General features: G+C 37.3%; 1 protein-coding gene across 1 annotated transcript; it reads right to left on the bottom strand.

The window, feature by feature from the left end:
- Positions 1 to 18,135: 18,135 nt before the first annotated feature.
- On the bottom strand, positions 18,136 to 19,210 carry LOC104097192 (dehydration-responsive element-binding protein 3-like). The gene has a single exon (XM_009603730.4). It carries the CDS (start codon positions 19,044 to 19,046, stop codon positions 18,408 to 18,410), a length of 639 nt encoding a protein of 212 aa, XP_009602025.1. The 5' UTR covers positions 19,047 to 19,210; the 3' UTR covers positions 18,136 to 18,407.
- Between the last annotated feature and the right edge of the window lie 3,436 nt (positions 19,211 to 22,646).

Below are 22,646 nucleotides of genomic sequence, written 5' to 3'. Positions count from 1 at the left end.
TCAAATCTAAAATTTTCATTTTTGAAAAGTTTTACAAAAATTCCAATTTCTTCCGTCTAAATCCAAAATAAATGATGAATATAGACTTAGATTTATGAAATACAATCACTATATGATAAAGAACACTTACCCAGTTCGAAATCGTGAAAAACCCCTTAGAAATCGCCCCTAAGTCGAGTTATAATTGAGGGTTTGTGAAAAATGGGAAAAATCCCGTTTCGGTTCTGTTTTAAGTCACATGCGTCAGGCCTTCCTTGCGTTCGCGAAGGGCCTGTCGCGTTCGCGATGAATAGCAGCCCGTGGTTCTCGCGTTCGCTAGTCCTCCTTCGCGTTCGCGAAGGATTTTTCCCCCTGGCCTTCGCATTCGCGTGCCACTGCTCGCGTTCGCGTAGAAGGACAACTAACCCCTCTCCCAGGCCTCTAAAGCTTCGCGTTCGCGTTGAGCTAGTCGCGTTCGCGAAGGGTAAAGTCCCCATAGCTTCGCGTTCACGACCCAATCTTCACGTTCGCGAAGAAGAAAAATTCAGCCAGCCCAGTTTGTTCTTCGCGTTCGCGAGAGTACATTCGCGAACGCGATGCAGGAAATACCAGAAGCCTGAAGTTGGAGAAAAACCAGATTTTCTAAGTTCAAAATCATCTCGTTAACCACCCGAAACCAACTCGAGCCCTCGGGGCTCCAAACCAAACATGCACCCAAGTCCTAAAATACCATACGAACTTACTCGCATGATCAAATCGCCAAAATAACACATAGAACTACGAATCGGACACCAATTTAAAGGAAATTTTTAAAAAAACTTTAAATCTTATATTTTTACAATCGGACGTCCCAATCACGTCAAATCAACTCCGATTCTCACCAAAATTGGCAGACAAATCATAAATATTATAGTGGACCAATACCGGGTTGCGAAACCAAAATACGTACCCGAGGTCAATAAATCCAACTTCAGTAATTTCTTAAAAATCATTAAGCTTTCAAGCTTTTAATTTTTCATCAAAATTCCATATCTCGAGCTAGGGACCTCGTAATTCGATTTCGGACATACGCCCAAGTCCCAAATCATGATACAGACCTACCGGAATTGTCAAAATACTGATCCGGGTCAGTTTGCTCAAAATGTTGACTAAAGTCAACTCAATTGAGTTTTAAAGCTCTATTTCATATTTTAATCCATTTTTTTTACATAAAAGCTTTCCTGAAAATTGTACGGACTGCGCACGCAAGTAGAGGAATTATACATGGTGTTTTTTGAGGTCTTAGAACACAGAATTATTTATTAAATTTAAAGATGATATTTTGGGTCATCACACAAGAGGACAGTCATTCTTACGGTCCCAGAGGATGCTCAGGTTCTATCTGCTCCAGTGGGCATAGCCAGCTACCTCCGATTCCTATTGACCTAGAAGGACCAGGTAAAGATGAATGAGGTGGGTGCGTCGGGTCTCTTTAATGAGGCGTAGCAAGCGCTGAACTAGGTAAGGCATCAACACTCCCCCGTGAATTCCACTTAGGTTTCAATATCTCTTATTGTTTTTGTTGCTTTGCAGGCCGCGGTGCTTCACCATGACAGCCTCATCCGGTACCGCTTCGAAATAAACCAGCTCATATTCGAGCTTAAGGAGTAGGTTCAAAAGAAGGACATGTACATGTTTCTAAGTGAGCAACAAGACGGAGCCGTCAAGGATCTTCGGGCCGAGCTGGATAGGGCCCAAAAGGAAGCTTCGACCCTGAAGCGGGAATATGCCGACCTGGTCGAAAAGGTAAAAGTCTTTGAAAGTAAAAATGAGGAGCTAGTCATGGTGGCTAATAACACAATCTCACAAGTCCAATAGAAGATCGACCTGATCGACCAACTCCGAGCCGAGATGAACGAGGTCCAAATCATGGCCGACGGGTGGAAACAAAATTGGACCTATTGGCATCGGATAAGGAAACCTCTAAGGCGGAGCTGGCATCGGTTGAGAACCAGCTCCAGGTGGCAAAGGACAAAGTTGACAAGTGGTCTCAGCTGAATGACGATATCCGAGCACAACTGAGCTCGGCTGTCACGGAGCGGGACGCCCTCGGAAGACAATACGAGGCGATGAAGTCCAAGTTGGATACAACTTCCGCCGAAGCTAAAGAAATGGTGTCCCAATACAAGGCCGATGTAGAGGCAGCCGAGGTCCTCCTGAAGGCAAAGGCCGAATATATGAAGTGGCTATCCCAAAGAGAGACCCTCGAAGAGATCCACAACCGAGAATTTCACATGTCGACTGATTTCGAGGAGGCCAAAAAGTCCAAGGTTGAGGAGAAGAAATTTTACGAGCCTGAAGGTGCCGAAGTCTTTGAGAGTTCTGAGGGCCCGGAGGGATCCAAAGACTCTGACAGCTCTGGCGACGAATCGGACCCTGGTGAAGGCTAAGCGTAGATGCCTTAGTACTTTTTTTAGTTTGTCTCATGTACATATATTTCTTTTTTTTTTGGTTTATTTTGAGGCCTTTTTTATTGGGCTTTTGTAAATATACACCGGAATTTTATATACATATATATATATATATATATATATATATATATATATATATATATATATATCCCTTTCTGGCAATATCGTACCTATAAGTTTCCAGCATCTTTTCATAATTTCTATTTCATGTAATGTTACTAATGCCTTAGCATAAAATCGAATGTAGTTATAGGGCGCTCGTGTTTCAAAGGTTCGATCAGGCCTTGGCCTCAATACAACTTTTTTTGCTCGAGGCTTTGAAAACTCGGTGTGATCGGAGGTTTTTTTTCAAGATGCTTAAGCGATTTTTAGATGATGTTTTTGACGAGGGTAACCTCTTAGTATGTTTCGAGTTCTTATAAAGGCCTTACATTCTGATTACGAGCTTCGAACGTCTCTGAGCCATTTTTAGGGTGGCCGTAGCCTTTCGTATTTGGGCACCGTCTCATAGGTTTGGTGCCTTCGGGATTTGGTAACCCGGGTTATCCAAACTTTCTTCGAACTACAGTCCCCGAAAAGGGGTAGTCCTTGGGATTGATAGTCCCCGAGTAGGGGTAGCCCGTGGGCTCTTAGATCCTGAACTTAACAGGCAAGAAAATGCGTAAATAGCAAGGCGAAACTTTCTTTCATTTATCAGTATGTAAAGTACCTAATCGAAAGCGCATAAAAACTTATATCATGGCTTGAGTGGACTATGTGAGCACTGTTCATACGACCGTTTGGCCCTAACAGTGAATCCTAACCACCGAACCTTAACTTCTAGTATACAAAGTTTTTCTTCTTTCCGTGCTAAAAAACCTTGATCCTTAGTCCGAGGGTAATGGCCCCCAGTGTTCGAGGTCGAGCTTGAGTGGGCTCGGATACTATTGACATGAAGTGAACGATCATTAACTCCGGTATGATACCGACCTTCCAATCTAAGTTAGCACGTTTTACTATTGCCTCATTAAATACCTTGCCGAAAAACCCATTTTGGGACAAAACTAGTTCAAGGGAAAAAAAAGTGCAACGCGTGCTTTCAGACCTAATAGCCACATCCATCCTTGCAAGTGTTAGTCCGACTCATAACATGATAAAGAGTAGTTGAGATCGTACCTTAGCAGTAGTACCACTTTAAGTGTGTCACGTTCCAGTTATTCGGCAGTTGTACACTTTTTCCCGTTTCAAGTTTGTATGAGCCTTTGCCGGTAATTTCGATGACTCGATACGGTCCTTCCCAATTCGATCCAAGTTTCCTTCGTACGGATTCCGAGTGTGTAATGTTACTTTCCTCAACTCCAAGTCCCCAATCTTAAAATGTCAGAGGTTGTCTCTTCGGTTGTAGTATCTTTCTATCCGGAGTTTTTGGGCGGCCAACCGGACTAAAGCTGCCTATCGCGTTTCATCCAATAGTTCTAGGCTCGTGACCATGGACTTGCCATTTGACTCTTCGGTCGCATATTAGAATCTGAGGCTCGGCTCTCCCACCTCAACCAGTATCAAGGCTTCGGCCCCGTAGACCAGCGAAAACGGAGTGGCCCCGGTACTAGACTTCGAGGTTGTACGATATGCCCATAGGACTTCAGGTAAGATTTCTTTCCATTTCCCTTTGGCATCGATCAACCTCTTTTTTAGGTTTTGAAGTATGGTCTTGTTTTTTGATTCAGCCTGTCTGTTCCCACTAGGGCGGTAAGGTGTTGATAGTATCTTCTTAATCTTGTGATCTTCAAAAAATTTATTTACCTGGCAGCCGAAGAATTGCTTCCCATTACCGCACACGACTTCGGCCGGTATCCCAAATCGACATATTATGTGGTCCCAGATGAAGTCAATCACTTTTTTCTCCCTGTCCTTTTAGAATGCTTGAGCCTCGACCCATTTGGAAAAATAATCAGTCATGAATAGTATGAATTGAGATTTTTCGCGGGCCCATGGCAGGGGACCGACAATGTCCATTCCCCATTTCAAAAATGGCCACGGGGACAAGACTGAGTGGAGTAGCTCTCCTGGTTGATGGATCATTGGTGCGTGTCTCTGGCAGTCGTCGCATTTTCGTACAAAGTCCTTTGCATCCTTCTCCATTTTGGTCCAAGAATAGCCGGCCCTTATTAATGTCCGAACCAAAGACTCTACCCCCGAATGGTTTGCATAAGTGCCTTCGTGAACTTTTCTCAAGGCGTACTCGGTATCTCCCGGCCCAAAGCATCTAGCTAACGGGCTGTCGAATGTTCTACTGAACAATGTCCCTTCGACCAAGCTAAATCTAGCAGCCTTGGTACGAAGGGCTCTCGAGTCTTTGGAATCCGAAGGCTATTTCCCAATTTTCAAGTAGTCTGTGTACTTGTTCCTCTAATCCCAGGTTAACATCATTGAGTTTACTTCGGCGTGGCCTTCTTCTATCACTGACTTCATGAGCTATACGACTGTTCCCGAATTGAATTCATCGTCATCAACCGATGACCCCAAGTTAGCTAGAGGATCAACCTCGCTGTTTTGATCTCGGGGCACGTGTTGTAGGGTCCATTCCTTGAATTGATGCAGCGTTACCTGCAACTTGTCCAAATACCTTCGCATTCGTTCCTTTTTCAGTTCGAACGTTCCATTAACTTGATTTACCAAGAAGAGGGAATCACACTTATCTTCAACCAGCTCGGCTCAAAGGCTTTTAGCTAATTCGAGACCTGCAATCATGGCCTCATGCTCGGCCTTATTGTTAGTTAATTACACAGTTCTAATAGACTGTGGAGTGGGGGGGGACTCGAGAGGTTCCGTTTGAGTTCTTCAAAACCTTGTTGGCATTCCGGGGACCAGGAAAAGTTATTCTTCTTCTTCAACAGTGAGAAGAACCAATGGCTTTTGTCCGAAGACCTCGATATGAATCGTCCTAGGGCGGCTATACGCCCGGTCAGCCTCTGAATGGCCTTCTCGTTGTCTACCACAGATCCGACCCCGAATCCGCACTTTTCTGGGTTCAGCTTCATATTTCCTGCAAATATTTCAAATGGTCCTCTGCTTGCAGGGACTTGAATAACATGTCATCAATATAAACTTCTATTGATCTTCCTATCTGTTCTTCAAATATCCGGTTTACTAGGCGTTGATATGTAGCACCGACGTTCTTTAATCAGAATGGCATTACGTTATAACAATAGGTGCCAAATTTAGTGGTAAAGAAAGTTTTTTCTTGATCGCCCGGGTCCATCTAAATTTGGTTGTACCTGGAATAGGTATCGAGAAAACTGAGTATCTCGTGCCCGGCCGTCGCGTCGATCATCCTTAGGGCATGCCTTGTTCAAATCTTTATAATCCACACATATTCTTAGCTTATTTCCTTTCTTAGGTACTACTACTATGTTGGCTAATCAGTTCGGGGACTTAACTTCCCAAATGGATCCTATTTTAAAGAGTTTAGATACATCGTCCTTGATGAATCTGTGCTTGACATCGGACTATGGTCTCCTTTTCTTCTTAACCGGGCGAAACTTTAGGTTCAAACTCAGCTTAGGAGTGGTTACCTCTGGCGGGATCCCTGCCATGTCAAGATGGGACCAAGCAAAACAATCTATGTTAGCTATAAGAAATTCAATGAGTTTTTTCTGAGCTCGGGTATACCTTCCGATTAGGTAAAAGGTTCGATCAATATGACTTGCTCTAAGTCCTCGACCATTGATTTGGTAGAATCGGAATCACTGGGAGCAATGAACGACCTAGGAACTCCATAATTATCCTCCTCGCCTACTCCTCGCTCTTCTGGTTAGGTCGGGGCTGGTATCGGTGATTGCTAGTTAATTTCTTCCTTCTTGGTCGGCTCCGTGTTCTTTGATGTCGAGACCACGGCCATTGGGATCACCTCGTCGACTGCAAACATTTATTTTGCGGCCGGCTGCTCTCTGTAGACCGTCTTGATTCCTCCTGGCATAGGGAACTTCAGTGCCTGGTGTAATGTTGAGGGGTACTGACCTCATGTTGTGACCCATAGCCTTCCGAATAAGGCGTTATACCTCATGTCCCCTTAGATCACGTAGAATTTTGTATCTTGAATCGTCCCGACAGTATTCACTAGCAGGGTTATTTCTCCTTTAGTAGTTTCGCATGCCATGTTAAATATGTTTAACACCCGGACCGCCTACACTATTTGATCTTGTAACCCCAACTGCTCTACGACCCTCGATCTAATGATGTTGGTCGAGCTACCTAAATCAATCAACACAGGTTTAACTCGATATTTTTGATAAGTACAAATATCACCGGTGCATCATTATGAGGTTCTACGATGCCCTCGGCATCCTCGCCGCTGAACGAAATGGTTCCCTCCAGGATGTAATCTCGAGCGCGCTTTTCCCTCGTGATGGATACTTTAGTGCGCTTTATCATTGGCCCCTAAGGGACATCGACCCTCCAATGATTATGTTGATGATGTGCTGGATAAATTTCTTGGTGTCCGGGCCTTTCAATATTGGGGGCGCCCGAAGATTTGATCGACCCGGAAATTATATGTCTCTACCTTCTTATCGTTTGCCTCAATTTTCTTTTCAGCTAATTCCACCCGTTTTGTTAATTCTTTTAGCATTTTCACTACTTCGGGGCTGACACCGGACTTAGCTTCGCCCAACCTTTCGTTGATCTGCTCATTTCTTCGGGTGTTTTCCCGGGACGGTTCGGGCTCAACTATGCTGGAGGTGCGACTTTGATTTTGCAGTTGTGCTATTGCCATCTATTGAGCCTGAAATATTTCGAAGATCAATCGTAGACTGACCTTGTCGCCCTCGTGTTCAGGCGCTTCTCGAGCCATTGGTCGGGCTCCTCCGCGAACGCTGTTCTCGGGGTCGGTAGGTAGGTTGGCGTCGATGACCACCTGCGAGTTAGCATTCAGTGGGTCTGCAACTGGGACTCCGTTGGGATCAGCAGGGGGCACCTCATTGTTAGGCGCCAAATTGTTGTTTTCGCCATGATGGCCAGACTCAGCCTCAACGTTCAAGTGAGCAGACTGAGAATTTGACATTTTTAAGTTGACCTGAGATTAAGACCTTAAAGAACTAGTCTGAAATAGAGTGTGTTATGGAGATTTATATCAAACTACCACTATTATCCTTTGCCCCACTGTGGGCGCCAAACTGTTTACCCTTAAAACGGATAACAATTAAATTTGTACGCGATTTTAAGGATATGTGCATTGATTCAACACAAGTAATCAAGAATGTTAGTTAAACGAATTAAAGATAAAATAAATAACCAAACCAGTTGTGACGTTGAGTCCGGGCTCGAATTTAAGCTTAACAATAGTTTTGCCCTCGACCGGACCCTCGATTTGAAGCAAAATGTATATGAAGAACTATGATTAAAATGAGAACCTTTCAATAGCTAGAAAGTATATAATTAAATTTGTATTACCTTGATATGCGTGTTACAATGTGTCCATTGAATAAGAAACTTCCCTTTTATATAATAAAGAAGTTTTACCCCTATTACAATTCTAAAAAAGGTAAAAATCCTTCTTGTACATCAATCACTGATACACTACCGACATCGGGCGAGATCCGCGCCGTGATATTCAGTTGGGTGCGGATATCACGGTCCTCTGTTAGTCGTGTGCAACCGTTTGTAGTGCTTTCCGAGATCTTGGAGCTCGTTCCGGGTTCGAGGGGCGTTGTCTAGTCAGGCCCGGTGGCAAGCACCCTGTTCCCGCCTCGATCCAAGGAGTTCTCAGATTCGGTCTCCATCTCATACATTCATACTTCTTATATCGTTTGACTCACCGGGAACTCGGGGTGTGAAATAATCCCGAGTTCACCCGTATACAAACATCATAGAAAAAATAGGTTTACGCCCACACACCAAGTCGATAGCATCTAAGAATTCAATTAGAAGTGCATAACAATGCCTGAAATAAAAATTAATTGATAAAGAAAAAGCATCAAGCTACCACAGAACTGTAGTAGTTGGCTCACCACTGAAAATTACAACACACGAACTCAAATCAGCAACATATGCAATACCTATAGTATAGGGAAAGAAAAGGAAGAGGGGTGAGTATGGGAGTACTCTGCAAGTATTATCGATCGTACGTCCCCAATGAGAACGTGGCAAGAATGATCATGATACGAAAATAAGCTTTTACCAAAATTGATCCAAATCAACTCCAAATAATCCCAATAGTTCCGAATGGTTAGATTCAAGCAAAACCTTAAAAAATAAAAATAAAACCCACTTATTTTCTGATAATCAAGCTCAGGAAAAAACCGGTAATATTGTTTTTAAACTATCTTCAACCAAATCAACCATAAATAAGCAACGAGTTTTAATTTTTTACCGCGCATATGGAGAAAAATGGAGAAGAAGGATAACAAAGGAGAATAAGAAGAAGAAAAAAAAAAGGAGGAGCACTGTTCTTGCAAATTAATTAATTGAACTCTTAATAACATTGTTCTTATTATTCACCATGCAAGAAAACAAACTATCTTTTCAGAGGGACAGTATGTCACATCAAAGAAGACATGTGCTTTAGATTAGCTTAAACTAATTCTACTTCTTAATGATACTTAAGAATAAAAATGATTATCTTTTGTCGTAACCAATAAGGATTTATCAAAAATGATTTATCCCAAAATCAAAGTGGGCCAATAATTGATAACGATTTGCCCCGCTTTTTGAAATACTAATAGTTTCTAAAAGGGAATGATTAGTTGATTGATTTGATTTGACCCTATAAATAAAGCTTGCTTTCATACTATCATTAGCAAGTCAGCTTTGACGAAAGTCGCCAATTAGCAAACCATTCCCTACTTAAATCCTTCATAAGTAAGCTGCTTGCCTTGAAACAAATAATTGCTTAATTACGTGATTAACACAGAGAAGAAACTTCTAAATCTTTATACCTTTTAGGAATGGGTGAATTGACTCATCTCCTGAAACTAAATGGAATCCTACGATTTAATTTGTTCGAATAATTGTATAGAACAAGTTTGTTCAAATATCATCATAGTAATACATGCATAATTATGGAATTTACTGTTTACTATTCCTCATATTGGACCCAAAATTGATGAAAATCAAACGCCTATTCGAATAACTAATTTTTGTCAAGTTAAATCTATAAGAAAAAAAAATCTTCATAAAATCAGCAAACATATCAAACTTTATGAAGAATATAATCTCACTGAAGGTTCATTATCTTTAACTTTCGACAGAACTAAAAGTAGTAATCTTTGCATGTCATCTCATCAAAATATCATGAATCTCTTTCTGGCACTCACTTTCGAGGTAAAATAACGACTTTTTGTTCAACATTTTACACTATTTCTCTTGTCGCAGTTTTTGAAATCTAGGGGAAAGGGGGGGTATAATATAAGAAGACAAAAAGGGAAAGGAAAATAAATGGGACCTAAATAACATGAGGTTGAAAGTGGTCTCCAAAAGCCTCACAGCTAAGTAATGGGGTCTCTTTTTGGTGATTTGATTTCTCGTACGGTTGAATCTCCATAGATTGGGACTATGTCCAATAATAGAACAATGGTGATATGGGCATTAGGATTTTGGTGTCTAATTGTCATACATTTGCATATCTTGATTTAGTGGGTGGTTCTTGAACGGATATCATGAGAAATATCTTAAAGGTAAGATATCAATTGGCAAATTTTTCCTTGAGCTTTCTTCTCTCAATTATTTGGGGTATCCAAAAGTTGGAATAGTATGTGTAGAATGGCTACTCTTGAAATGGTGGGGCATTCAACTTTTGTAAGAGGATGAGATGTGTGTACGTATAAAATAGTTCATGTCTCCCTATTCTAAGTGATAAGTTCACAGGCTTTTCTATAGGATTGGCTTTACGTACTCACTCCATTTTACTAGGATCTTTCAATTATATTTGGTAATATTCTTAAAAAGAAAGTTCAAAATTTTAAGTTATTTTTATTTGTATAACCATATGGTATTAGGTAATCCGTACTCATTGAGCTGACAAAATCGATTCATACGCTTGATATCTGATTAAATGTGGGGAATCTCATCTATCTTATCATATTATTGGATAATATAAGTTGTTTAAATATATGTATAGAAATATGTAAGGTCATATTTTACTTTTGTGTTAGGGAAAGAATTGTAGGACAAAATTGTAGTGAGAGGAGTACGAGTGGAACTTAATTTTGTGTTATTAAAATACAAATAACAGCCAAAATTTATTATCTGATATAGTATTGAGAGTCTTCCACTAGTGAGTTTGATTTTCGCTGTCCCTTTTCTCCATTTTCCGTTCCATTCTCCCCTTATATCTGTAATAGGAAAATCCTATAGATATTGTAGGAGAACTTAAAAAGAAAATAAAGGAATTTTTTTTTTGGACGGAAGAGGTAAATATGTGTCCATACCATATTTAATAATAATAGGTGTAAAAGATATTGCAATAGTTTCTTTCCTCAAGAAAATATTTGTATTCTTTATTAAAAGTGGAATTTGTCTTTAAGAAGATGATTTTAAAAGACCCACCATGTTTAATTTATGACGCACCTTTGGATAAGTTGACTTCCTTTGATATCGTAGCTTTTCTAGTGGTTGGCCACTTTCGTTGGACACTATTTTTTTTTTACTTTAGGCAATTAGCCAAGAACATATCTATAGCACCTAAAAAAAGGCTAAATTATTGGCCTATAGACGAGTGACTCTGTCCTATTTCAGAAACAAAACAATACAAGAGGTTCAAATTAAATATAGTAACTCTCTAAAATATGACATAAAGTTTTTGATAGTTTTGCTGTAAATGAAAAAAAAAAAAGAGAAAGAAAAAACAGACCCCACTTAGTTAATTTGAGAAGAAATGCTAAGAGGAGATTATTATGCCTAATATTTTCTTTTTGTAATGACTCCTTTTTTTTTTTTTGCAGAGAAAATTGTATTTTCTTTTATCTTTTCTTGGAGGACAAGGATTTCACTCCTATGTGAACTTTGGGAAGAAAAGTACAAAGTTGTGACAAAAGAAGAGAAATGGAGAGTGTGTGACAAATTCACCAAAATCGAAGCAGTTGAAAAAAACTTTCACGAAGAAAAAATGAAGAAAAGGAATTTCAGGAAGAATATAGGCAAAATTGTGAGTAGAGAAAGAGCACGTATATATATATATATATAAGAGGGTATGTTTGTACGAGGAAGAAAAATGATCAAACCAGAGCCACTTTCTTTTTTGTTTTTTCTTTTTCAAACTCAGAGCAAGAGTTCTCCGAAAACAAAACAAGCGAAATTAAAGTTGTGTTTGTTATAAATTCACTGGCAGAGGTGGATGTGCACTTGCAATGGTGGATATCTTGCCATATCAAGATTTATCTTGCCATGTTTAGTTTTGGGTTGGTTATTTCAAAACCAGATTTAGAAAGTTCTCTAACAATACAATACTAACTATAAATAGGTTCATAAATGAACTTAATAGAGACTTTAAAAGAAGAAGAAATCCTATCTTCTAATGTTATCGTCAAGTGTTTGTCTAGATTTTCTTACCATATTTGATTTTCCTATCTCTTGAAGGAGAGGGCAACATATTTACTATAATTGAGTTTTTCTTTTCGTAAAAGAAATTATAAATCTCCCATATTTGGCTAGTCCCTTTTCTTGGAGGAAAAAGTTTGGACTTCTATAAATTGAGGATCCTTCCTTCTCATTTAGTACATCCACAATGTAACCATAAGGAATTTGAGAGTCTTGTTTAGAAGGAGAACTTTTCGGGATAAGTGTTAGTTTGTCACTTGTGTTTGCCTCATCGTGAGGTTGTTTTCTCGATATTTTGTACTCTCTTTTTATATAGTGGATTGCTCATCTCCGCCCGTAGATGCAGGTCAATTGACCGAACCATGTTAAATGTTTGTGTCTCTTTTGGTATATTTCTCTTTTGTTATCTGATTTATCGTTACATTGTTCAAGGTTTGCTTTGTTAGCTTCCGCATGACACTTGATTTTTTCGATCCTAACAAGTGGTATCAGAGTGAGGTTCAAGACAGGTTCATCTTTGGGAGGTTTAGTTCTAGCCGCAACCTATTTGATGATAATCATGATTTTTATCTGAGAAATTTTACCGGAATGCTACTCACGTCGAGATAAACTTTGTGGTGGAGATTTGGAGATGCGACCTATTGAAGAATATGTGAAAAAGGTAGATCAAGTTTATTTTGTCAGAAAATTCAGGCCAAGGGAAAGAATTATTAGGTGTTTGTCTAGATTTTCTTACCATATTTGATTTTCCTATCTCTTGAAGGAGAGGGCAACATATTTACTATAATTGAGTTTTTCTTTTCGTAAAAGAAATTATAAATCTCCCATATTTGGCTAGTCCCTTTTTTTGGAGGAAAAAGTTTGGACTTCTATAAATTGAGGATCCTTCCTTCTCATTTAGTACATCCACAATGTAACCATAAGGAATTTGAGAGTCTTGTTTAGAAGGAGAACTTTTCGGGACAAGTGTTAGTTTGTCACTTGTGTTTGCCTCATCGTGAGGTTGTTCTCTCGATATTTTGTACTCTCTTTTTATATAGTGGATTGCTCATCTCCGCCCGTAGATGTAGGTCAATTGACCGAACCATGTTAAATGTTTGTGTCTCTTTTGGTATATTTCTCTTTTGTTATCTGATTTATCGTTACGTTGTTCAATGTTTGCTTTGTTAGCTTCCGCATGACACTTGATTTTTTCGATCCTAACAAGTGGTATCAGAGTGAGGTTCAAGACAAGTTCATCTTTGGGAGGTTTAGTTCTAGCCGCAACCTATTTGATGATAATCATGATTTTTATCTGAGAAATTTTACCGGAATGCTACTCACGTTGAGACAAACTTTGTGGTGGAGATTTGGAGATGCGACCTATTGAAGAATATGTGAAAAAGGTAGATCAAGTTTATTTTGTCAGAAAATTCAGGCCAGGGGGAAGAATTATTAGGTGTTTGTCTAGATTTTCTTACCATATTCGATTTTCCTATCTCTTGAAGGAGAGGGCAACATATTTACTATAATTGAGTTTTTCTTTTCGTAAAAGTAATTATAAATCTCCCATATTTGGCTAGTCCCTTTTCTTGGAGGAAAAAGTTTGGACTTCTATAAATTGAGGATCCTTCTTTCTCATTTAGTACATCCACAATGTAACCATAAGGAATTTGAGAGTCTTGTTTAGAAGGAGAACTTTTCGGGACAAGTGTTAGTTTGTCACTTGTGTTTGCCTCATCGTGAGGTTGTTCTCTCGATATTTTATACTCTCTTTTTATATAGTGGATTGCTCATCTCCGCCAGTAGATGTAGGTCAATTGACTGAACCATGTTAAATGTTTGTGTCTCTTTTGGTATATTTCTCTTTTGTTATTTGATTTATCGTTACATTGTTCAATGTTTGTTTTGTTAGCTTCCGCATGACACTTGATTTTTTCGATCATAACAAGTGGTATCAGAGCGAGGTTCAAGACAGGTTCATCTTTGGGAGGTTTAGTTCTAGCCACAGCCTATTTGATTATAATCCTGATTTTTGTCTGAAAAATTTACCGAAGTGCTACTCACGTTGAGACAAACTTTGTGGTAGAAATTTGGAGATGCGACTTATTAAAGATTATGTGAAAAAGGCAGATCAAGTTTATTTTGTCAGAAAATTCAGACCAAGGGGAAGAATTATTAAGTGTTTGTCTATATTTTCTTACCATATTTGATTTTCCTTTCTCTTGAAGGAGAAGGCAACATATTTACTCTAATTGAGTTTTTCTTTTCGTAAAAGAAATTATAAATCTCCCATATTTGGCTAGTCTCTTTTCTTGGAAGAAAAAGTTTGGACTTCTATAAATTGAGGATCATTCCTTCTCATTTAGTACATCTATAATGTAACCATAAGGGATTTGAGAGTCTTGTTTAGAAGGAGAATTTTTCGGGACAAGTGTTAGTTTGTCGCTTGTGTTTTCCTCATCGTGAGGTTGTTTTCTTGATATTTTGTACTCTCTTTTTATATAGTGGATTGCTCATCTCCGCCCATAGATGTAGGTCAATTGATCGAACCATGTTAAATATTTGTGTCTATTTTGGTATATTTCTCTTTTATTATCTGATTTATTGTTATATTGTTCAAGGTTTACTTTGTTAGCTTCCGCATGACACTTGATTTTTTCGATCCTAATAAGTGGTATCAGAGCGAGGTTCAAGACAGGTTTATCTTTGGGAGGTTTAGTTCTAGCCGCAGCCTATTTGATGATAATCATGATTTATGTCTGAGAAATTTTACCGGAGTGCTACTCACGTCGAGACAAACTTTGTGGTAGAGATTTGGAGATGCGACCTGTTGAAGATTATGTGAAAAAGGTAGATCAAGTTTATTATGTCAGAAAATCCAGCCCGAGGGGGAGAATTGTTTTGTGTTTGTCCTGATTTTCTTACCATATTTGATTTTTCTATCTCTTGAAGGGGAGGGCAACATACTTACTATAATTAATTTTTTCTTTTCGTAGAAAAAAATTATAAATCTCTCATATCTGGGTAGTCTCTTTTCTTAGAGGAAAATGTTTGGACTTCTATAAATTGAGGATCCTTCCTTCTCATTCAGTACATCCACAATGTAGCCATAAGGGTTTTGAGAGTCATGTTTAGAAGGTGAACTTTTCGGGATAAATGTTAGTTTGTCACTTGTGTTTGCCTCTTCGTGAGATTGTTCTCTCGATATTTTGTACTCTCTTTTTATATAGTGGATTGCTCATCTCCGTCCGTGGATGTAGGTCAATTGACCGAACCACGTTATTTCGATCCTAATAATCATTCTCTTCTTATGTTAAGTTCTAGTTAATTATATTTTTTTACCATATTTTCTTTATTTTCATAACAATGTTATAGTTTTTAATTTTTTTCATATTTAGTTAGCTAAAATATTCTTAAAATATTTTTGTTACAAATTCATTTTCTCTAATTTTAGGAAAACAACTTCTACAGTAATGGGAGGTAATATTTTTCTAAAACTCCCCATTTGATTATTTCAACCATTCCCACGCTCCGCACCTGTTCGCGCCAACCCATCCCCCCTCCCCCCAATCACACCCTCGCCTCGCCCCGCTCAAACGCCCATCCGCCCTCCACTCACCACTTTCCCTGCCCCTCCCCCCATGCCCCAGTACTCATTATGCGCCTGCCCCAATAGCCCCCTCCCCCTCCTCCCCAAACCACGATACCACCCCCTCGTCGACCCGAGCTTCCCTAAACCCCCTACACCCACTCTTGTAATAATAATTTATGCCCATTAACAGAGTAGGACCTACGTTGTGGGTTGAGGGATTACTAGACCCCTTAAATATTTTATTTGTGCTCCCGTACACAAAAAAGCGAATGGGAGAAGTGGTTGTGTTGGGCGCTTAAATTCCCTCCTTGCTCAATGACGTGGGTTTGAATCCCATCTGTAGATTTTTCTCCTTCTTTCGTTTTTAGTTCTTTGAATATAACATTATTTATACTTAATAGCAAATTGCTTTATTTTTTACTTTTATCTTTCTTTCGAATTCAATTATAGTTTAGTACTAATACATCATAGTTAACTTAATTAATTTATCTATTTCAAATTCCCCCCTCCCCCCCCTCCCTTAAAATTAAAAGCCTCAAATTGTAACTTATCGCTCCAAAAATAGAAAAATACAAATCCTTCTGCCAAAATCATCTTCAACAATCACTTTGACTCCGACTCGGCAATGGCAACTAAGAGTTTGAGACTCTTCTTCAGTTCTTTGACTATTAACGTACCCCTAATATTGATTTCTTTAGTAAATTTTTAATAATTTAAAATTTGAACGCCCTTTTGATCACTAACCCCTTTTTTATTAAGAAACAAGAAATTTTAAAGTTTGAAACATGCTTAATGGAATACCTTCCCTTTCCATAGCACCCATATGGAGAAAAAATCTCTCTCTTTAGTACTTTCTTTTTCTTTAGAACTTCTTTTTGTTTATACTTAGATGATAAGTTATCATAATCATTATATTTTTAAAGAGTTGCACGCCGAATTTTATCGTTAGTGATTAACAATCAGTGGTGCCCTCGTCGTGCTCAAATCCTGGGTCCCCCTTTGTTCATTAATTAAACATAAAAACTACTATGTATGATAATCATTTATTTTTTCTAAAAAGAACTTTTCGTGGATAACATTTTCATTCATACCAAACACAACCTGAAACCCCCCCTCCCCAAAAAAAAAGAGTAAAAGAAATAGAATTACACGGAGAAAGTCTTAGAGCTCGTTTGGACATAAAATTTGATGGAAGATTTTTTCAAAAAAATTTTACTTTTTTTCGAAATCAGCGTTTGTTCATAAAATTTCACATTTTCACTTGAAGATGCATTTTGGAAATTTTCAAAAATTTGAAAAATTGTAAAAAGCTGTTTTCAAAATTTTCACTCAAATCACTCACAAAACTTTAAAAATAACCCAAACTGAAATTTATATCCAAACACAACTCTAAATTTTAAATACTAAAATTTTCGCCATTTTTTTCGAATTTTACAATTCTGAATTTTACAATTCTTATGTCCAAACGCCTACTCAGAATAACCTGTCATACAAATCGATTTTGCACGAGTTTTCAAGGAGTTACGGAGATTTTCTTTATTCTCCTTTACAAGTTATGAAAAGTTCTGCCCCAATTTTACGAAAAAGTTGAAAACATAGCTTCTCACTTGTTCATTTTAATAGTTTCCACTTTCCACATGTACCCTTTTTCTGAGAATCTGCAGTACCATTATGATGATGGTCTGATTCCCTTCTAATTAAGGCTTCAGATAATGAATACTGTTGATATGCTCATATCTCCCAATTTACTCAAAAAGAGGAAAAGTCCAAACTAGAAACTGACTGTATAAAGCTGTAACTGTTATGTCAAACCACCCCCTGATTTTCCTTCCCCTTTAGCTTTTTCTATATATTTATTTCCACTTAACATAAATAGCAAGGTTTGTGTTGAACCCGAGTTGGATACTGTTACTATATTGGGAAATAAAAACAATTACTGATATATCTTTTTCTGAAAAATAATTTTAAAAAAAAAGTATTTGTCAGCATCACATATTTTTACAAACACCATTACTCATCACTTTCTCCTACTGCCACTTGACCCAAGAAAGCACAGCGATCTTCTTTCCTTTCACAGTCAAAAGGGTAACATAAATAGTGTAGGGTTTTGATCAGCTCATTTCTGCATCAAATATTTCGACGGTCTATTTCTTCAGATCTCAAAAATCTGATGAGACTACTGGTTTTATCACGAGAATTCATCTTGAAATTTTAAAAAATAAAATCAAAAGTCATTTTTTCCGCTCTAATTGTCTATTTGGGTTTTGTGGGGGGAAAATATGAAAATGAAACTGGAAAAAATGAGATTAGCTTGAATGTAAAAGAATTAATTGTTCCTCAACATGTGGAAGAAATTAGTGACAAGTTGTCCGATGAATAGTCCAATTTTTCTTTTTAGGATTAGGACTCGACACTCAGACGAAATATCAAGAAAATTTTATGTCTCATATTTGTGAAATGTATACCTAGTCAAGAACAGATCTCTTAAACTCATAATTAATCTGTTATAGTTTGATAGATGACAGAGTTAAGCATTGGCTTAACAGTTAACATCACTCATTTAAAGAGAGAAGAAACACAAACGAAAGAGCTAGTAAGATAGGTCAGTAGACCAACAAATATTGACAAGGCATTTATGACCTTTTAATTCTTCTCTTCCTAACACTGTACAGTTAGATTTATTGAATAGCAAAACTTACAACTTACAAAAGGGAAGAAAGGAAATAGGATCGAAAAGTCTTTTTAGCCCCTCTACAGAAAAATTGAAGAAAAGGCTAAAACCTTTCTTTTTTTTTTATACAAACACCAACCAAAAAAAAAAGATGAAGAAGAAAATCCATAGTCCACACAAATTTGAAGGGTTGCATCATTAGCACACAGTACTTAAAAAATTAGTAATTCCACAACAAAGAAGGCTCAAAACAGCTTGAATAAATCATTCCTCCATCATCAGGATATAACCAACCTTCCACTGCGGAGTGATCACAATACACAAAATCATTCTTCAACTCATCGTCAAAATAACTCGTGCCTAGTCTTGGCAGCTCAATAATTTGAGTCAATTCCTCAGATGTCGCCAAATCAATTGCTGATACCAACGATGATAGCGAAGAAGAAGTTGACATATTTGAAGTAGAATTATTAGGTGATGAATCAGAAGAAGAAGAAGAAGAAGTAGTAATGTTTATATTATTGTTATCAAATTTGTCCATTGCTGCTGCCTTAGCTGCTGCTGCTTGAATATCACGCGGGCTAAGTGTGACTGGTCTAGGGAGTGAACCAGCTAGTTCAGGGAAATTGAGAATTGCTGAATTACCTTTTATGCTTAAAGCTGCCACGTCATGAGCTCTAGCTGCCATTTCTGGATTTGGGAAAGTCCCTAGCCAAATACGTGATTTTTTACGTGGCTCCCGAATTTCTGATACCCATTTTCCCCAATTCCTCATTCGTACTCCTCTGTAAACTGGATGTTTACTGCTGTCTCGATTTCTCTTTATCTTCTTCGCTTCTAAGTCTTGTGGCTTATCCATTTTGTATATTTACGTACGTTTGTACAGTGATTTTGCAGAGAAATTAAAAGGGGTTGTAAAGAAAAGAAGGAAGAAGAATCAAGAAAGTTATAGGAGTTAAAAGAGTAGAGAATGCATCCAAGAATACAACTTTTCTTCTTTTTGCATTATGTCCCAAAAATATAGCCACCCACAACACTTATAAAGGGAAGAAAAAAAGGGGGGTTTGGGGGTAGAGGGTAGGGGTAGGGGTAGAGGGTGTAGGGGTGGGGGACCCATGGAAGAAATGGGCCATCCCTGATAAAACCCCAAGGGTACGACAGGGTCCCCTTCACCAGTAGGAAGCAACCAACCATAGAATTCAATATTTCTCTAACTTGTTGATTGTGAATGTTGGGATTTTAACCTTTTTGTAGCTTAAAGAGGGTGAATGAGAAATGGAGGGAAAATAAAATATTTGAGTTTCTTTTGGCAAAGGGACATTGTTCCGTATCGGAGCAAGAAAGGGTTTTTGATGGGTATATATATAATTGCTCTTCTTCTAGCTCTTAAAGAGTTAAGAAGAAGGCAATCGTCGCACCGTTGTCGTCGCTCGGTTTCGGCTTCGGTCAAAGATTGATTGATTAATCTTTTTGGACAAAATTTCTTTCAATTATTTAATTAATTAATTAAATAATTAACGAAAAATTCAATCCGGAATAACCCGCGACCCGGTTTGGTCAGGCCCCCTTCGAGTGGCTCGCTGTTCACCGACGTTTTGGTACCAACACTTCGGTGAGTTAAATCGTTTTATCCTGGGAGGATATATTCTAACACCTCGGGTACTTGAGGGGAATAATTTCCTTAAGGACATACTGTGTATTCAGTGGGCTCGATTTATTCCTATACTGTTTTTTCCAGAATTTATTTCGTTAAACAAGTATTACTAACTTTCTGTTTTGTTTTTTCAGAAAGTTTAATTGTTTATTACATGAATACAAAATTATATCAGTGAATAGTTGGAATATATCTTTTCTGGCTTTTTCACCTATGTTTTCACTGTTAGTTTCTCCCCCCTTTCTGGCTTTTTCACCTATGTTTTCACTGTTAGTTTCTCCCCCCTTTCTGGCTTTTTCACCCACCACCTTTGTCCATTCTACATGTGCCCCTAACAGTCATGTCTGATTGCACGTACATTTAATTTATTGTTATATGTCTTTGACAGTGTAATGTATTGTTTACTTTATTTTGATCTGTTTTAGTATGTTACTTGCACTATCCTTTATTAAAGAGTATCAACAGGCGCTACTTAATAGAATTACATAAAATTACTTTTTAAATGTTTTGATTATGAAAATATTTTTTTTACGTTGTTGTCGGTACATAAAACTTAAACTCTTTCCTATAGAGAGTTGATCTAATACTCTGTAGTTTATTAATAAATCCAAAGTAATGTCTTTACTAAAGACACAAGTACTAAAAACACAAGTTTCATGGATGAAGAAGTGTTCGTACATTTTTAGGTTGGGTGCGTTGTTGTGTTTTGTTACACTCCAAATAACTATAACCGCAGTTTGTGTACTTTTCTGTGTTACAAACAAGTATTCCTTACAGCTGAGAATTTATTAAATAGAAAATATATAGTGTAGTTGGTTGGAAATTTTTTAATGCTAAACACTTATTGTTGTCCTTATAATATAGAAAAAGCTGCAACTTGTCAATTCTTTTTGAATAATAGACTGTATTTATAAGACAAGCTTTTTATGAGTGTACCAAAAAATCAAATTAATAGAATCAAGATCACAAAATACTGACACTAGCTTTACTGGTTTGAATCTCATATTCCTCTAGTCTCTATAAGTTTCTCTTTTGTTTTTACCTTTATCCAAATTTGGATGGGATACATCTCATATTCCTCTAGTCTTACTATACTCCTTAATTTTCTCTTTTCTTTTACCTGTCCAAGTTACTCTTTCTTGATGATCCACTGTTGATGTGGCATGAAAATTGAAAATGATAAGGATTCTGCCTTATTTGTATTTCAGACTCTGTACTCACTCTTTCCTTGTTTTGCGATTCAGTTAAATATTTCCTAATTTGCAATAATTCTTTTTCGAAGACTTTTTCGCTTCTTTATAATTTATGATGTGGAAAGAAACGAGGAAAGTAGGACACAAACAAAACCAAGAGTGAGTAAAAATCACATTCTGCTTTTGAGAGTTAGGGAGAAAAAATTGTAGACTTGTACTTCCTCCGTCTCAAATTGTCCGGTCTTAAATTGTCCGTCGTGTTTATTTCTTATACGTCCCTTAAAAAAAAAAATTAAATAGGAAAAAATTTTGACTATTTTTTTACCCTTATTTATGTCTTAAGATATAATTTCTTTTCATTTAATACTTACATAATGAAGGTATTTGTAATCTTCCAGAACAATTAATATTAAGGATAAAATAGAAGAAAAAAATTAATTTACTCTTGAACTTTTAAAATGACAAATAATTTAAGATAACTATTAAAAATCAAAACACATAATTTAAAAGGGAGGGAAGTAGTAATTGTTCTTTTTGTTCAAGTGAATTCTCTCACTGTTTTACCCGAGAGCGTAGGCATTTCTACCTGAGCTCAGTAAATCCTGTGCCAGTCACTATATTTTCTTATTTTATTTGGTCTATCTTAATTGTGATTTTTCGCATAAAATCAATAACAGAATTTTAGGTTGAGATTAACAATCTAGGATTTTACATGGCATCAATTTCAGTGAAGTACAAGATAAAAAATTCCAAGTTTGACGGTGTATAAAGTTCAACTTGAGGAAGATTAGAATGAAATCTTACTGGTACTACAAGGATTATGCAAAGCAATTAATGAGTATTTTCCAAATATAAGAAATATGACAAAGTAAATCTACAATGAGAGCCTTGAGTGCAATTTTCATTAGCATTATTTCTGAGAAGGTTAATTGTAGGGGAGATTGCTGGTGATAAAACAACAAATATTGCGTGGAAAAATTGGAAGAGCTCTATTATGAAACTTGCTAATCAAACGTCCTTGAAGAAAAAACTGATTATTAGATTAATCAAATAAATTTATAAATTTATTGTACAACCCAGAATGAGGAAGATATGTACTTAGAAGATCATCTTGATGAATTTAATTCCATCATCATGGACATGAAGAATGTAGATATTGAGCTCGAAGATAATTATCAAGCTTTGATTGTATTATGTTCGTGTTTACTCTAAATACCAATTATTAGATTAATCATAAATTTATAAAAATGAGGCTTCAAATAAACTGATCCTTGTAAGTAAGAAATTGACAAATTGAGCAGATAATGGTAAGAGAAAATAGTATGAAAACTGTTTGTATTTTGTATTCGGAAATATATTCAAAAAATTAAAATAATGTAAAATCAGAAATGCAGAAGAACCGAATTAATTTGACCCAAGTGACAACGAACGCAAAAAACAGTAGTAAATCACGCATACTGCTTTCTTTTCTGTTAAAACAATGCGGAAAAAAAAAAGAGAAATCAGAATTTTCGTAAGGAAAATCTAAGTGAATATGCTGTTATTTATAGCCAACATGTTGAGTTTAAACGAAGAGGTGCAACTCTTCAGAATGTCTGTTATGACTGTTCCC

Source organism: Nicotiana tomentosiformis, chromosome 8 (assembly GCF_000390325.3).
Source record: "Nicotiana tomentosiformis chromosome 8, ASM39032v3, whole genome shotgun sequence".
NCBI classification, from domain to species: domain Eukaryota; kingdom Viridiplantae; phylum Streptophyta; class Magnoliopsida; order Solanales; family Solanaceae; genus Nicotiana; species Nicotiana tomentosiformis.
Note: the sequence above shows the minus strand (reverse complement) of the source record. Positions and strands in the feature narration are given on the sequence as shown.

Bases quoted from the DNA above. Each gene is read 5' to 3' on its own strand.
- LOC104097192 (XM_009603730.4), bottom strand. From the start codon at position 19,046: ATGGATAAGCCACAAGACTTAGAAGCGAAGAAGATAAAGAGAAATCGA.